The 17,564-nt window shown below is 47.0% G+C and overlaps 2 protein-coding genes across 2 annotated transcripts in view; one reads left to right on the forward strand and one right to left on the reverse strand.

Annotated features, from left to right (window-relative positions):
* CD99L2 (CD99 molecule like 2) overlaps nt 1-5,950 on the forward strand; it is a 30,165-nt gene extending 24,215 nt beyond the window's left edge. Inside the window, exons 7-11 of the mRNA XM_082488120.1 lie at nt 661-723; nt 1,711-1,746; nt 2,006-2,119; nt 4,709-4,774; nt 5,231-5,950. Coding sequence (XP_082344246.1) covers nt 661-723; nt 1,711-1,746; nt 2,006-2,119; nt 4,709-4,774; nt 5,231-5,295 — 344 coding nt within the window. The 3' untranslated portion in view covers nt 5,296-5,950. The remainder of the gene's footprint in view (nt 1-660; nt 724-1,710; nt 1,747-2,005; nt 2,120-4,708; nt 4,775-5,230) is intronic.
* A 5,728-nt stretch (nt 5,951-11,678) lies between these two features.
* MTMR1 (myotubularin related protein 1) overlaps nt 11,679-17,564 on the reverse strand; it is a 38,701-nt gene continuing 32,815 nt past the window's right edge. The window contains exon 16 of the mRNA XM_082488121.1: nt 11,679-12,941. Coding sequence (XP_082344247.1) covers nt 12,777-12,941 — 165 coding nt within the window. The 3' untranslated portion in view covers nt 11,679-12,776. The remainder of the gene's footprint in view (nt 12,942-17,564) is intronic.

Raw genomic sequence — 17,564 nt, forward strand, 5'->3', positions numbered from 1 at the left:
TGCACGGCTAGTTTATTGATGTCGAGATGGCCGTATACCCTGCTCGCACGTGTAATTAATAGTCAGATATTTTATTAGATTGTATTAACTAGGTGACTTGTCTGCACTTTGATATTCTGGGCTTGTTGAGGTTTCAGACCCCTGCAGGAAAGGTCGGGGCGTTGAACCCCTGGAACGTGGCACCGGTCACAAACCAGCGCAGGCGTTCCCCCGGCATCGCCGCACCCCTGCCTGCCTGGGACCGCTCCAGGCTCCGGCGTAGGCACGGCTTTTTTCTCTTTTTACACTCATTACGAAGACCACAAACCTGTTTTTTGGGGTAGGGTGGTGAATCAGGCAGTGTCTTCCAGGCTGTTGAGGTGAAGGTAGCCCTTCCCAAGGCGCAGCATCAAGAGAAGGAGCCTTTTGCGGGCTCGGCGTTGGGTCCCTTCTGCCATCGCACGCCTTGCTGTGCCCCGAGGCTCCCGCTGGCACCGGGGGTTCAACACCTCCGCTCACGCATCTGCTGATGCCCAGACCATGTTTCTCTGTGCTCATCCTACACAAATTAAACATTCCCACTACAAACGCATCCAAGATAACTTTTTCACCTGTACCGAGATGTGCTGGTCACGTCTCCTTTCGTGTGTCAACCACCATTTGTTCCTGTTATTTTTTAAGCATTTTCAGATGACGACCTGGCCGGCATTGTGGATGGTGGCTACAGCCCGGACGAGAAGAAGGGTAAGCGGTGATCTACATATGTTCATTTGCTGTCGCGGTCGCAGCTCAGGCAATAAGCACGGTACCAGCCAACCTTGCCTTCTGACGGGGGCACACGCGCGGGGAAGGGGCTGTCAGCCGTGGGGATAGGGGAATACACAGTTTTTGGCCACCGTGGTCACACCTTGTGCCAGTGGTTGGAGGGTCGCAGCTCCAGCCACCACCAGGGCAGATGGGACCCACATCTCCCCATCCACCTCGAAAGCAGACGCCCACCCCTGTGCCGCCAGAGGGTTTTCCTTCCACCACGCGACCGCCGATGGTTGAAACGAGGAGGAAAACCAGCAACAATCGGATAAGCCTGCGCGTTCGCGTGGATCCACAGCATTAAATATTAAAAGCAGTCGAGTAAAGAGATGAACACCGCAAGCCCAATCAACATTTAATGAATCCCCATGCCAAGGACAAACCGCAACAGAGGCATTAATACACCGCTGACCTGCTTCCATAAATTCAGGATGTAAGTGACTCGGTAAGGACTGCAGCTTCCAGCGGGAGCGGCTTCTCCTCCCAACCCAGCGTCTCCAGGGAAGGCGATTTTACACTAGACTTCAAGCCAAGTGAGGATTCCCTGACATTACAGAGTTTGGCCGGTCACCTCCCTGCGGCAGCCCAAGTGCACGGCGTAACTACCTGACGAAGTGTCATTTATCCGCTCGTTACGCGGAGGTGACGTTAACCGTGGTGCAGGCGGGGGTGTCCCCCGCGGAGGCTCCCCCCAAGCACACGCGGTGGGAGAGCAGAGCGGCTTCAGAACCCTCGGAGAAACGGCGACGAGCCGCCCCGGGCGGAGGTGTGGGGCCGCAGGGACTCGGTGCCCCATGGGGCACAGACTCACCCCCAGCCCAGGGCTGCCCCTGGGGCCACGCTGCCACCCCTCCCCCGCGTGCCCGCTCCCTCCCGGAACAGAGGGGCACGGGGCCGCTGACGGGCTTGTGTCTCTTGCAGGTGCCGGCGGCAACACCGATAACAACTACAGCGGAGGTGGGTACCACCGCGGGTGCAGGCGCAGTGGCAGGGATGGGATGGGATGGGGTGGGATGGGGTGGGATGGGGTGGGATGGGGTAGGATGGGATGGGATGGGATGGGATGGGATGGGGTGGGATGGGATGGGATGGGGTGGGATGGGATGGGGTGGGGTGGGATGGGATGGGATGGGATGGGGTGGGATGGGGTGGGGTGGGATGGGAGGTGCGTGTGCCCCCGCCGCACAGCACCCTGCTCTCTCTCTGTGCCCTGCAGTGGCGGAGACGGGGACGATCGCCGGCATCGCCAGCGCCCTGGCCATGGCACTCATCGGGGCCGTCTCCAGCTACATCTCCTACCAGCAGAAGAAGTTCTGCTTCAGCATCCAGCGTAAGTCTAACCCTAAAAACCTTGGGGGGCACAGAACAAGCACCCACCTATTTACCCCCTGAACCATACTGCCCTTTTCCAGCCCAGAGGCAGGAGGGGGTGTCAGGCATCCAGTGGCCCGGAGCTGGCACAGCAGAGCCCCAACGGCGGGTTATTGAGCCCCAACGGCGGGTTATTGAGCCCCCAGGTCCCCTCCGGCACCCAGCAGCGGCGATGGCCCCAGGACCCGCTGCCAGCCCGGAGGCTGCGCGCAGCCCCTCGCACGCACCCACTGACAGTCACAGCCAAAGACCAAACCACCCCCACCAAACAGGGTAAATACAGAAAAAAAAAAAACAACACCCACAAACCAAAAAAAACCACCCCAAAATCTCAGCAAGAGGTAAGAACTCACCAGGCAGCAGCAGCGGAGGGAGCACAACGAGCGTCTGCAACGAGGGCAGCGGTGGGGGGTAGGACCCACCCCACCCTCCTGCAGGTGTGCAGCAATCACTGTGATTAAGTGCAAATTAAGCAGCAAAGCTTCCTCTTCCCAGAAAGTGCCTTTTTCATGAGCTGCCCCGTAAAGTTGCTCTGTGTAAGCGTCGTGGGAGGTGTCGCGACAGCCTCACCCACGGCACCACCCAGGACATGGAGGGCTCCTGAGCCCCTCCGGGGGGGGGGGGGGGGGGTTGCAAACAGCTGGAAAAAGCTCTTCTTAAATTAATCAAATGAAATCTCCTGCGAGTCTCCTTTGCTCTGGGGGAAGGGTGTTTGGGGTTGGAAACTTCTGCTGGAATTGTGCTATTTTCCCAGTTGTGCCTGAAACAAACAGGAGCATTTTGGTAAATTAGATCAGCAGGAAAAGTCAAATGAATGTGATGGAATGAAACACCCTTGCATATTCCCCCCACTTAAATGATATTTTGGCAAGAATAAATAATTAAAAAAAAAAAGAGTAAAGGCTTTGATGAGGGGGAAGCTGAGAGACACAAAGCCCCAGAAAGGCGGCAGGAAATTAAAGTTAATTATAAAGGAGGATTAATTTAAGCCATCAGACATGGCATGCTGGGCTAATGTCAGGCCTTAGACGCGTTGCAATGCATGACAGAAATCTAAGGGCCGTCAGCCACTGCAAAAGTGCCTTTTTGTTGAAAAACATAAATTGCGTTTGGTGTTATCCCAGCAAAACACACGTCCTGGGGGGAGGCGGCGGTGGTGTGTGATGACCACTCGCTCGAAGCACAGAGGAGCGGGCCCGGCTCCCTCCTTTCCTTGCCCGGCCCTCCTCCTGCGGCGGCGAGGCTGCGGCTCCGTTTCTCCTGTTTGAGTCTCATCTGACGAGGACGTGTACAGCGCTGCCTAATATCCCACTTCTTTCCTGGCAGCGCGTCTCCCGCCGGCCGGCCGTGCCCTGGGCTGGGGCTCAGCCTCTCCGTGTCCCTCTGTCCCCACAGCGCCCGCTGTGCCCGGGCGGGACGGGGGCTGTCGGTGCTGCTCCGGCACCTCCTCGCCCGCCTCCGCCGCTTGGCCGGCCGCAGACTGCGCTCTCTCTGCTGGCATGGGGTTTTATGGTGGGTTTGGGATTTTTTTTTTAGCCAGTTGCAGAAACTTTTCCCAATGGCTGCCCCATTGCTGCGGCAGCGCTGCCATCGTGCTGCTTTGCCCGGGCCCCGGCACCCTTCCCGGCCTCCCTCCTTCCCCGAGCGGTAGGAGCGAGCCCCGTGAGAGCCCGGCGGTGAGGCACGGCGGGTCCCTGCCACGCCGCGCGCGGCGTTTAGAGGTGTAGTGAGTTTAGATGCCGAAAACGCGCGCGGTGCATGGCCGTGGCGTGGGCTGCCCCAGCCTTGCTCCCCAAACCAGCACCGCCGTCTCCCCTCCCCGGTCCCTCCCTAACGGGGTGAAACAGTTAGCACAGCGCTCCCACCTCTGCCTCTCTCCAAAGAGGTCCTTTAGAGGAGCTGGAGAGGATGGGGGAGGTCCATGGCACCCCCCAGACAGTCTTAACTCCATCTTCTGCAGCTCTGAGCCGGACCAGGGCGAGCGGTGGCCCCCCCTCCCCCGTGCGCACCCCCTCGCAGCGCCCAGCCTTGGCCCTGGCCGCTTGCTGCAAACATCGGAAACTTCTTTTTGCGTTTAAATCAGGGACGTGTTTGGGATCTGACACCCCACCAGGATCCCCCCTCATCACCACAGCCCCGCTCTGAACTGCCTCTCGCAGCTCCGCAAAAGTCGGTGTCTCGCGGGGCCGATACCATCTCTCCGCGCTGCTGCGCCGCCGTCCCCTCCGTCCGCGAGACCGAGCGGAGTAATTAGCCCCGCTGCCTCGCCTGACAGAGGTGAAGCAAGAGATTTGGATAAAAAGGGGCGCTGCGAGCAGCTGTGCCTTCTAGACAAGCCTCTGCGGTCACTTCAAAATCCAGCAGCGCGTTCTCGGCACTGCCTGTGGTTCACTGGTGCTTCCGTGGGGCCGGTGGCGCAGGGGGGGCTGCACAGGGGCACCTTCGCTGTTGCAGCACAAAGGCCCATTAGCAGAGTTTTTAGGGCATCAAAGCAGATCATTTTTACTTTCTACCCCCCCGTCTCACTCTCTTTATTCTTACTTCTCAGAGGGACTTAACGCGGAATACGTGAAAGGAGAAAACATGGAGGCTGTCGTAAGCGAGGAGCCCCAAGGTGAGACCCGTCGCTCCTCGCCCCGTCTGCGTCGGGCCACAAAAGCGGCTTTACGGAGGGACTTTCCTCAACCCCCCCCCCCGCCACCGCGCCGTACGGGGCTGCCCTGGCTCTTTGGTGAAGACACCGCTTCGGCGATGCTGCAGCTTCTTGTGAGACACCCCCCGGGTGTTTTTCCCCCTTTATTGCACACAGAGGAAAGCCAGGCGCAGAGACCCGGCAGCTCACGCTGCAAACGGGGGCGGTTAATATTTAGCTTTCGTGTTTTCAGCCCTCGAGAGCGTCTTAGGCAAGAAAAGCATGAAAGCATGGTCCTTCCTTCGGTGACAGACAACCGAGGCTGCTGCAAAGGCTCTTCCAACGTCGCGTACAACCATCCAGCACCGGGCAGCCATTGCGTGCGCTCTGCTTCCATCGTGTGCTGTTGTACTCACGATTTTTTCTCTTTCTCCCCAGTTAAATATTCGGTACTGGAAACGCAGTCAGCAGAACCACCAAAACAAGACAGCGCGAAGATGTAAAGCATGACCCGGGGCTCCAAAAGGATCAGTCCGCTGCAAACAGAGATCTTACATGCTTGTAATTTAGCTTTTTATTTAATTTGACTCCGAAGCTATTTAATGTATACTTAGGCTTGAACTGGCTTCTCGTGGCTCTCGGCTTTCGGGTTAGAGTGGTTCTATGTGTTTATTTTTTGTAAAGAGGTATATGTTTACACTGAAGTAACACTGTAGGTTTGATGTCCAGCTGTACGCGAACCAACCGAAGGTGTGTCAGCAGTGGTCGATTTGCAATTACGGGACGAGATGTTTTTTCAAGGAGCGGAAGAGCTCACGGGTGCGAGGACAGCGAAGTGCCTGTAAATAGCCATCCAAAGCAAACCATCCAAAGCACCTCCAGCCAAACTTCTGCCGGCGGCTGTGGGCACGTCGCTTCCGACGGTGGCGATGCGAACTGCGCGTTTCCCGAGGGCAGGTGGCGGTCCTTGGCGTAGCTACACCTAAATGTGAAGTGCCTATGGGTACGGCCTCAGGAGGGGCCCCGGGCTGAGGCAGGTGACTCCCTGCTCCGGCGCCAGGAGTTGAGGATGCTTCGCCGCCGCGCAGCGCTGGGCTTCTAACCGCGTTAAAGGACCTGATTTTCACGCCAGGTCATAAATACCGGTAAGAGCGGGGTGCGCAGCGTTCCCTTCTAGCAATACCATTTGAACGCCTGGCTGGGCTGGAGATGGGAGCGGAGCTGGAGGTGCCGAGCGATACAGTTTGTGTGACGTGAGATTGTCACCGAAATGAGAACTGTGTGTGTTTGGGTGCTCTCAAGGACAGGTTCAGATCTCATTCACAGTAGAACAAATTTGACCCAAAAGAAAACAAAGCAGGTACGTATCCGTTAAGACCTGTCCCGCTCCCTGCCACAAGAGAGGTCGGGCTTAGCAAGAGGCAGCGTCGTCCCCCTTCTCCTTTTATCATTAACGCAACTATTGCGAGCGCTCCCCGGCCCCCGAGGCAGAAAAAGGATATAAAGCTTCGTCCTTTGCGTCACCGACTAACCTTGAAACAAGACAGAACCTCCCGAGAGGATGGGTCCTCCATCGCTGTCTGTGGGGTTCCTGCGGCTCTCTGGGTGGCACGGGGCCACCAGCGGTGCTCAGCAGGACGCGGGGATGGGGGGGGGCGGCCGCCACCACGGCACCGCCGCCCCACAGCGGGCTCAGGCAGCCCTCTTCAACCGCCCGGTACCTTTGCTGCCTTGCAAGAGTTTGTGTTTCTATTTCCAATCCCTCCCCAACCCTTGTTGATCGCTGCTAAGATGTGGGGGCTGCCGCTTTCTGATATATTTATCCAAATCAACGAGCGCTTAAAAAGCGCGCTTGCAAGTGAAGGAAAATGCACGCGGTGTAAGAGGTACTCGCTATTTATACGTAAACCTCAAACGTGTGCATTGTGTACTGTTCCGCAAGGCCCGTATTTTGTGAATGCATGTAGAAACCCAGCCCGTCAGCCTGGGGTACAAATCCGCAGCTTTCAGGTAGACGGGAGTTGGCGAAGGCGTTGGCAGGAGGTGAAGGAGCGCCGGAGCGTTGCTGCCCGCCGGCTCCCCGTGAAAGGAAATGGCCGAGTAACACGGCCGAGTGTTTTGCAGTAGCTGCACCATCCCTTATGCTCTTTTTAACGCTTGCGTTTTTGAAGCCTTACACGAGCCGGAGCAGAACAGCCGCGGTGCTTTATAAGGGAGACGAGTTCTAGGGGTATATGGCGCCTCGCGCGCATTGGGAATACTCGGGCTACAACAATACTGCTACCAACTACTGCCGCTTTGTTCTATGAATGTGTTCGGATGAAGAAACAAAATATTTAATTACCGGCTGCTCAGAGACTGGGAGCGGAGGAACCAGAGGCGGGATGCACGCTGCCTGCTTGCTCCCCGAGAAGGCTACTGAGGGAGGAGACGTGCCGCGCGGGCTGCGCGTCATCGCGTGCAGCAGCCCGGACGCCGACAAGCCCCACGGCCGAGTGCGCGCGTCTCCGTTCCCAAACACCAGCGCCTCTTTTTCTTTCTTAGCCCAACACGCGGGAAAGCTGTAGCAGGAAAAACGTTTTCAGAAAGTGATTGTAGATGAGGTGTTCCCGCACGGCACTGGCGAACACGAGGAGCCGCTTCCCCAGCTTACATCAATTCCCTAATTCCATGTCTCCTCCTGCGGATGATGGGGGTTTCCGTAGGTGCGGATCCCCGGGATTATTGCGCTTCTGTTACCGTGCCCGCCCCGTTTGTCCAGCGGACAGTGCAATGGAGCGTCCAGCATCGCTTAAAGAATATGGCACCAACCCCTCCTTTGGGGAACTCTCACACTAGAACTTACGAGAAACACGCGTTTCATCCACAAATACCACAGGTTAAAAAAGGCCAAAAAAAAAAAAAAAGCCAAAAAACCCCACCACTGTTTCACTGAAAAAAAAACCACCCAGTTTTTGGAACTCAGAAGTTGCTCCATTCCCCAAGGCCTTTCCTATGCCTTTGGTGAATACTTATCCCGTAGCGTAACTCCAAGGTACGTAGAAAACCATAAATGCACAGCAGTGAAAGGGAGCGCTTTTTCACAGATTTACAGTAACAGAATTGAAGATCTCTTTCTCCAGGAGTTCAAATAGGAAAACATCGACAAGTAAATTTTGACAAGTAGATTGACACAGTAAAGAAACTAAACTTGGTTTTCTCTTCAAAACCGGACACGAGTCAAAGTCTCAATGTGCTAAATGTCAGTAAAGGCTCAAATTGCTGTTTATTGCAGTCTGTCTCCTTCTCCACCTGAACTCTCAGACCCCTCTCTGAGAAAGAGGGAGTTTATACATCATCTATATTTTAGGCATTATAGCAACTGAGAGGATTCCTGTGTATTTTCCTAGTAGCGATCCAAGTTCTGAAACAACTGACCCGGCACTGACCTTCTAACTGCTTTCATTTAATTAGTATCTATTCTCTTTAAATCTGGACATGGAATTTTAAAAAAATCCTGCACTTTAGGCTTTGTATACATGGTGTGAACTTTCTCATCCTTTATAAAAAAAGGCCATTAAAAATGGGATTTTTTTTCACATAGTCCAAAACCTATATAGACAGCTGCCCTGAGAGTTTACGCTACCTGTGCTGTGAGCCCTTTTTCTTACCACGCTTCACTTCTTCAGCTTAACTAAAGCTATTTTTAATAAAATGATTCAGAAAAGGTTTCTCAATTACAGAGAAAACAGAGAACTGAAAGAATTTAACTAGCTCTTTTCCTGTTGTTTATCAATTACTTGCATTTTCCTTTGGCAATGCTGTAGTAGTTTCTTCAGTTTAGATTCTTCAGTTGAGTATACTCTGACCTGAATTTCAGATATTTTGGTACTCTAAATTCCATCATTTTCATGCAACCCCCCTAAGGAACCCTTACAAGTGCTATATTGTCATTCTTAACTACTCATTTGTTGTGATAAAAATGGAATTAGTCCGTAACACCATTTCAAATTCTGAGAAAGATGAGTCAACAAGCTAAGGCTTTACAAATTTGCTTCTGCAACAAAGGAGGTTCAGGAACAAATGAAGTTCAGAAACAATAGTACTGTGAAATTAGAGAATCCTTTCTTTTGAGTGAAGGTCTTACTTAAAAGCACCGTTTGCTGATGCAGAAGCGGTCTATACCAAATGAGGGTTGAATGTTATGCTATGAAAAGAGAAGACTCATTTTGCTAATGTGCATGTAAACATCATGGGGGTAAAAATCAGAATTTGACTGCCATCGGGAAACACCAAATAAAACCAGTTGTCTAGTAAGACATTTTAGACTTGGTTTTTTGTGTTTTTTGTTCCATGTTAGAATTAAAGTGAAAACGGTGGGCTATAGCCTTATTGCACATCACCTCTTCTATAACTACACTAAAAATTTCATTTAAAAAATCAAACCAAACTGGAGTTTGTGAAAAAACAAGTATCATTATGAAAACTTTAATTTAATGGTAAAAGTGAAGTATGTGTACGCGCACACATGCTCTCCTCGGGTCACCCAGCACCTAAACTGGAGGTAGCGCGCTGTGTCCCTGCCTGCGCTCAGCACGGCTGGGTTTCGGTCCTTTTGGCTGCCCTACGTTTCCTGCAGTTTTCTTTGGAATTTCACATCCCGTAGATGAATCTCCCGTGCAGCGCGAACTAAGCTTGTGACCTTTGTATAACGATGCAGTGCTTAGTCTCACAGTCAAGAAAGGTGGTTTGTATTTCAAACTAGCTGCTTCTGACTCATACTTCTTGTAGAAATAAAATTCTTTCTTGCCAACTGCACGAGATCTGGCAGTCAAAAGATCTCTAATAGGATACCCACTTAGTTCAGCAGATGTGATCTCCCAGCAAACAGACGTTCCTTTTTGCTTTTTGACATAAGTGCTTTACGTGGGGAATACTCTAAATTGTCCGTTTTACTTTGTCCTCTGCTGTGGGGCTCAGTGAATAGGGGCTGTTGATCCCAACAACCGTTCTGTGTTACAGAACCAGCCATTCTTGGGGTTACTACATACAGCATATGAATTAGTGCAGCTTTGCTTGGAAAAGAAGAGAAAAATCAAATGCTTCCTGTTTAAAGCTTTAACTCCTTGAGAGCAAGGCTGCCTGTGCAGGGGACAAAACCGGGCAGATAGGACTGTTTACCAGCTTTAAAAGCCACCTACCATTTTAATGAAACAACACAACAAAAAAATTACTTTTATCTACAAAGGAGGAAAAAGTATAATTCAGCTCTGAAACAGGACTAAAATGGCAAAGTGTCTGATGCCGATGATTCACTTAACTTACGTTACAAACAAAAACGTTTCAGTTGGTTACCAAGGCGTCAGCCCGTTCTGGGACACCAAATTCTGTTTGTCCCACTTCTCACATGTCACTGACAATAGGAAAATCCTACAGGTCGAATTTAACTGCTTGCTGTCTTTGCATGTCCTCTTTATACTCAGCAGAGTCAAACCCCCAAACCAAAGCCACAGATCTAGCTTTTGAATAAGTTAATAGTTCTGTCCAAGGTGCATCAGACAGGAAACAGGGTTCTGCTCTTTCCTCAACCAGTTCAATACTGCTTTATTAAAAAATAAAACATAATGACAGAATTAGTTGTTAAATCAATAGGAAAAAATCTGATAATCGAGAGTCAGACTGAGTACAAAGACAGTCACCTCTTAAATATAAAACTATGCTTTAACGAGCACATATGAGCTATATAATACCTTTGAAACTTTCCATGCTAAGTACGTACAAGGACATCCGTTGTGCCTACACGTATTGCAGCAGGACCCCTCCCCCTTCAGATCAGAGACGACTCCCTGAGCTATGTTGGAACTTGTGGATAAACAGCCAGTCGGCTGAAATAACTGGTATTCTTCTCTGCAAAACCGAATTCTCAGATTTTAGCTCTAGGAATCTAAGCTTTAAAAATCTCAGAATGCCCAAGCTAATCCAGTCATCACTTTTACAATAATTACAGGGAAAATATTGTGATTATTAGCAGCAATGAAGAGGAAAACTTCAAAAGATTTTCTTTAGCACTGCATTTTAGAGATAACGTGCTTTGCTTTAATATACAGTTAAAATGTCAAGGAAATCCGAAGTATGGAAGAGTTTAATTCAATACCAGCTCAACATATTTTGGCAATGTAAAATTCACTGCTGGCATACTGTTCAGCAGAACCATTTTTACAAGAAAACATCTTTCATCTATTCATAAAAAGCCCGAGGTTGATTAAGAGAGGCAACATTGCAGGCCTTCCTAAACTTTGTTCTTGAAGGTGAGTACCTATTATAAAAAGCATTCACTATAATAAAAAGGACATGTTGAAACAGCCTGCACTGCACAGCAAATTTGTAAGACTGGGCACAGCGCATCTGCCTTTCCAGTTGAAGTTGCAAAAGTGCTCAGCGGCTCACCTTGTGCATGAACTATACGTTCCATATACGAATGCAGAGAAACAGGAAAGCGCCCTCGCATATTAAGAACAAATGCGCAGTAATAAATGAATACTCACAGGCAATAAAAACCACAATCAGCATATAGAATCAATTGGCTCTTAAGAACGAGGCTTAATTTGCACTAGCAGAACTTGGACAATACAAGCACGAGTCAAAAAGCAGAGCTGCAGTATTTAAGTGCCCTAAGGAGAAGAACCAGATTCTCATGAAACACAGCAAAGAAAACAATCCAGGGAAAATTTTCAGCATGCACCATTTCTGGGCCGTCCAAGAAAGCCACATTTTTTAAAGGGTTGAATGTTATAGTAATCAAATCTCTGATATGAATATTTTAGGGGGAAGACGAAAGACAGTTGGAAACGTATATTTTATATGAAAACACCACTAAATTATTTACTTTACAGAAAAAACTGCTAGCAGCAATTTAAAAAACAAAAAGCCAAGAGGCTTTATTTCAAGAAAACCAATTAAGATCATATTATTTAAAAACTTTGTCAAACAAAGTCGTTACAAGTTAAGGTCTTCAAAGAGTCTGGACAGGCAGGATCCATTTTCTGAACTTACAGCTTAAAACCACGGGAGTATGCATGTGTTTAACATCACATACACATGTGTATAAATGGACACAGCTTTGCATTTTGTGTGTACACTTTAAAACAAAACACGCTTAACAAAATGTGGAGCTATACAGACTATACAATTTACACAGCTGGGTGTCATTCCAACCCCAAATATTACCATTTGCTAGAAAACAAACTTTTACTTTGTACAAGACTTTGACATGTATAAGTTTACCCCTTGCTCAGGAGGCTGAAGCTGAACAATAAGCTAAACAGTCAAAAGACTTTATTTCAACTTGTACAAAAGGCATTAAAAAAACTAAAATACATGCTTTAACAAATATATTACATCATACAAGTCAGTGTGGTGTACTTGATAAATCCAGCTTAACTTCATCCACTTTTAATGGCATATTTAGTCAAAATGTAAAACTGACTACACTGGAAAACATTTATTTTAAAATCAATTTCCAAGTGCATTAATTATCTAAAAAAAAATAAAATGCTCTAGCAAAAAAAAAAAATATTACTGAGTGAAATAAGGAGCTCCCATTCAGAAAAACGTTCTGTGTTCTGTGTAAGCATCATGTGGCATTTAATCTGATTCTCTCAACCAGGCATGGTACCCTAGGCAGCGTGAGAGGCATTTTTCTGTCTGCTTGGCAGATGGATTCCTTTTTAGGATGGTTAAATTGTTAGTTGCTCAAAACAAAGTTTAATTTCACAATTGGTGATTTAGCTAGAGATGTCAAAACACATGTGGGTACTGCCAACAAGAAAATACATCACATCTATTGAAGCTCTTTTTGGCCCCATCATGATAATATCAGACACAGAGTAAGGCATGTAGATCATAGCAATTACAAGTCACTCACAACCCTTTTGTGATGGGAAAAGCACTTCACCCTCCTCTCTGTATTACCTGACAAATTTTCCCACATGGCTTTTGTTACACATCACACAGAGGTGTGCACTGGTGTGGCTGAATGGGAAGGAGATGAACCTCTATCAGAGGAGGAAGAAATGGATCGTGTAGCAGCTTCCCGCTGCAAATCTTCAACCTTCTTCTGAAGCTCTGTCCGGATGGCGAGGAGCTCTTTAAGATTTTGATGGATTGGAACCTGACGGGTGAAGAAACAAAAGGCTTATTTTGAATCTCATAGGGAGTTATCTTCTCAAGCAATGCTTCCACTGTTTCCTTCAGTAACACAATGAATCCAACACCTATGAATTTCAGTATATCAATATTTAGGGAAAGCGCTTCTTTAGTCATTTGAAATGAAACATTTCAGCAAACTGTCCCTTTCTAACACCACGGGTGACAGGAATCCTATTCAAAAGACTGTTTGCAAATGGTCTTGATGGGCTACCAAACCTATTCCAATAAACGTACCCCTATCCTTTATCAATACCGCTTTCAGTTGAACTTAAAATGCCTTTCCCGGGAACTAGTTCCCCTGCCTGTTGGGACAGAAATTATTTTGTAAAGAGAGTAGAGTTCACAGAGCTGGCTCCATACAGAGCATCTTGTTACTCTTCTAACCAGGCATCTTTCCAAAAGTCTGGCCCCTTCCAGCTTGTCAGGGAGGAAAGCGCAGCAGCCAAGTGAATTGTGCTTGTAGTGGACCTCCCAGAGTCACGCTCAGATAAACCTTTTGTATAAGTGGATCAGGTTTCTGCCTCTACTTCTGACAGTGCCCGAAAAACACCAGAGATGCACCTCTCTGCATCAGACTTTTCACGCTCGCCTGGAACGTTCATCTATACAATGGCCGATGGAAGATGCAAGCCACACTGATTTTTGCAGCTGGATCTGTTATCTCAGACAAGCACAAAGAGACCTCCCCTCCTTCCAAATGCTACAGAAATGCCAAAAAAGTTTGACTCTAAATTGCTTTTAATTTGTTTTATCCTGTATAAACTCTAATTGTTTACAGCTTTTGGAAAGAGCAAGATGGGAAAATAATTTAATTGGGCTTGCGAGACAATCATAGGGAAATGCAGCAATGGGAAACCTTTGGATTGCTAGACATTGTAAGTAATTTATACCCTGGGATTCTGGAATGCCAGGCTCCAGGGAACTGCATTCACCCATGATCACTTCCTACTGCCTAAAAGTGATTACAGGGCTAGGATGCACACCTGAGTGTGAAATTCTCACACAGTGCTATGTGAAGAAGATATAAAAAACCAGAAAGGGTTTCTCTCCTTGCCATCAACACACAACTCAGTCACAATTTATGTTTTTGTGAATTCAGGCTTTTGAAAGAAGGTTCATCAAAAATGCACGCATTTGATTTTGACATTTTCAAAATCTAACACTCATGTTTGCGAAACAGGAAAATAACATTTCATTTCTAACTCTATTCTAACTTGAAAGAATAAAATAGCACCAAACAGTCTGGCTTAGGTCAACATCTTTTTGGCGATATGCTTTTTTCTTGTTTGTGACTTAGCCTATAAACAGAAACTTGTATTCACAAAGTGCTTCTCCGCGGGAGTCATCAATTCATCCAACATGCCATCTACAGCAATTTTAAAAGCATAGCTTTTTGAGCCTTCAGCAGAACAATTGCTGCACACCATCAAGCTCCCAGTGGTGCGGAGTCCTGCCTTCACTGTGCAATGAATTCCTTCTCTTCTTGCAATCTTCTCCTGCACCCACCATACAAACTCTTTAGCAAGCGAGGCCACAAGTCTACAGACAACAGCCTCCTTCGCTAATCAAACATGAAGCAGAAAGCCAATCGCATTTTTCTGAGGCGGTCTACAGAAAATGTATACACCTAAAATCGTGGCAAACTGAGTCCGGTGATAAAGTTTGTGCAGAATGCTGTACTACACACTATGGAAAATTCAAATTTCACTGAAGACCAAGACTTTCCAGGACTAGCATTCCCTTTCTATTTTTTTTTTCTTTCCTCAAGTAAAAGATCCCTTCCTCATACACTCCCACTTCAGAGTTCTTCTTTATGAAGATGTTTTCCTGAAAGACTTAGGTCTGTAACAGAGTGATTTACCGTTGGTATCATTAGTCACGCAAGCCCTGGGTCACAGGAGATTTGTACACCTGATTTCTGCACAGCTTTATCATTATTCAGTGTAACAGGCCAATTTCTCCTAGACACCTTTCACACGGGCATTAGCCGGTGTGTTCCACTGCACAATGCTCAAACGCTCATAAAAAGCAGTTCCACAGAACTGACTTTTGGGGGATACACTACACAAAAGCTGCTGCAGAATTTGGCACACTGAGTAAAGTGATTCGAAGAGGAAAAGCGTGGCTGCACATCTCAGTCCTTCTTCTGCATTCCCCCAGAACCTAATTCAACAAGACACATGCTCAAACTTTGACAGAAGTGCTGTTCTCCCCACGCATCCATCTCAAAGAACAGGACTGTCTTTAAAAAAATTAGCTAAATAACAATAATGACATTTAAAAAGTCTGTTTATATTCAAGTCACACAAAAAACTCTTCAACATTAAGGTTGCAAAATTACGCCCTCAAGAAATTAGGAGGTGTCAGAATGCAGATTACTCCTCTAAACTCAATTCAGCCTTCCTGTACATCTGTATAAAATAATTGGTTAAATAAACATTAAAATACTACCTTTCCCCTTGTATTCTTCATTTATTCAGTGAACAGTTTGATTCTGTGAGCAGTTATTCAATATTTAGTTTTCTTTGCAGTGTCTGACCCCATCCTTTATTCATTCTTCTGAACTTAAAAAGTGCTTAAATTTCCTTTTCTGTACTTTCATCTCATGTGAAGAAACAAATTTATTTCTGCAGCACCCTAATGAGGTATGGGAGTACTAACATTCCACTTTTACAGACAAGGATCTGAAGCAAGCACCTCCTAATTTTGCATACCCTCAATCTCAAATTGCTTTAACAGAGAACTTAGGAATTCTGCAATTCAGCCTTCTGGGTATCAAGCAGGACACCCAGTAAATAAGGAGCACACACGTGGTGACCATTCTGCTCCAGGTACTTCCCTTACAACAGAGGAATCCTGTGGCAAAGGCAGGGAGAAACTTCATTTCTCCGGAGCAGCATCCTGCTCCCTCACCCATGGGACAATTTTTCTTTTAGTCTGCAGCTGTGCCCCCTCCAGCCTACTTTTGCAGATTGTATTCCATGGATTGAACAGAAAGCAAAGACCTCCAGCACTTGCAGCATTATTCACTCCTAGTTCCTATTCCCAGTTCGTCACAACTCTCCTATAGAGTCTGTATCAAATCCATCTGTCAGTCCTCTTACTCTCATTTTGTCTCGGTCCTTGAGAATTCACTGAGATTGTTCCAGCCTCAGACCTCCAAATTGGATGAATTTCCTCCCAAATATGAGCAGGCACATTTCTGAAACATAATCTCTAACTAAAATCTCACGTTTGCCCTAGGGATGGAATATTTACAGAAAACCAGCCCCTTGCCCTGACAAAAGAAGTCTACAATACCAATATTTTCATATGGGAAAACATTTTTCTTAGTCACATTCTCATAAGCAACTGAGCCTTCTTGGATGGAGTTTTACAAACAATTCAGTCAGACACACATAATTTGGTGACTCAATCATTAGACTCCAGCAAAGCTGTAAGCAAGGCAGCGTAGGGTCTTACAATGGGGGAAAAAAAAGGGTCACCTTTAAAATGTTAGCCATCTTTTAATAAGTGCATCTTAGATGTAAACACCGCAAGATAGTTCTGCATAAATATCATCGTGCCATTTCATATGGTAGTGTAAACATGAATGGTTTTCTAATGTCAAGTCTTTCCCAGGAAAAGATTCTCGTTACTTGCCATTTAACGCAGCATCATGTAGATGCACATTGATGTGATAATACAATTCCAAAAATAGATTTCACACGTTAAACTTCTGGTACATTCTTTAATTTCATGAAATAACATGTCAAATTCAGTCTAGGGAAATCTTTAGCACTTTCAGAGAATTTTCAAGCAGCTGACAATAACTGATTTATTAGTTATATCTTCATATTATATCTTCATATTAGAATAACATACTCATGGGCTAAGAAAAAGGTGGTATAGGCAGCTGAGAGATATAAAAAAATATTATATAAGTTCTTACAAAAACACCCGAAAAGCAGCCTGGCACAAGGAGCAGTGTTTTCCCCCAGATGTCTTCAATTCTGCTACTGTAACTTCCCTTTTTTGAAAAAAGCAGCAAATTCAAATGTGCTAGAGGGAAAAAGGGGGGAAATGCCCAAAACAAAGCCTCAACCTCAAGTCGTGTATTTATGTTTAATGAAACCATTCAGAGAACCAAATAGAACTGGGATTATGCAGCTTTCTGGAAGCCTCTTTCCATCTTGGAAGGAAGAGTAAGAGGGTGAAGCATCTTCCCAAAAAACATTACGTTAATAATAATAAAAAGAAGTTTAGTTCATTTCCACATTTCCTAAAGACTTACTCCCAGGCAGACCTGTTGCTGCCAGTGTTCCCTCATACCACCCTGTGCAAATTCTTACAGATAACTACCTCCATTTTTGTCACTTCACACCATTATATTTCAGCGTGTGATTCCTCTCTCAAATAAAGCCTTCTTCAGAAAGGAATGGGTCCAACAGCCTTCACAATAACACCTGTAATGGCTTGCTGTGACCGAGGTTCTCCTTTCCTTTGCCACTGTTTAGAATAAAAGGAAGTGGAAGAGTGACAGATTCTGTAAGGAACAAGAAGTTTGGAGAAGATCCTTTATTAAAAGATCTTGTTACCACCTTAA

This window comes from Vanellus vanellus (genome assembly GCF_965231255.1).
Source record: "Vanellus vanellus genome assembly, chromosome: 10".
Taxonomy (NCBI): Eukaryota; Metazoa; Chordata; class Aves; order Charadriiformes; family Charadriidae; genus Vanellus; species Vanellus vanellus.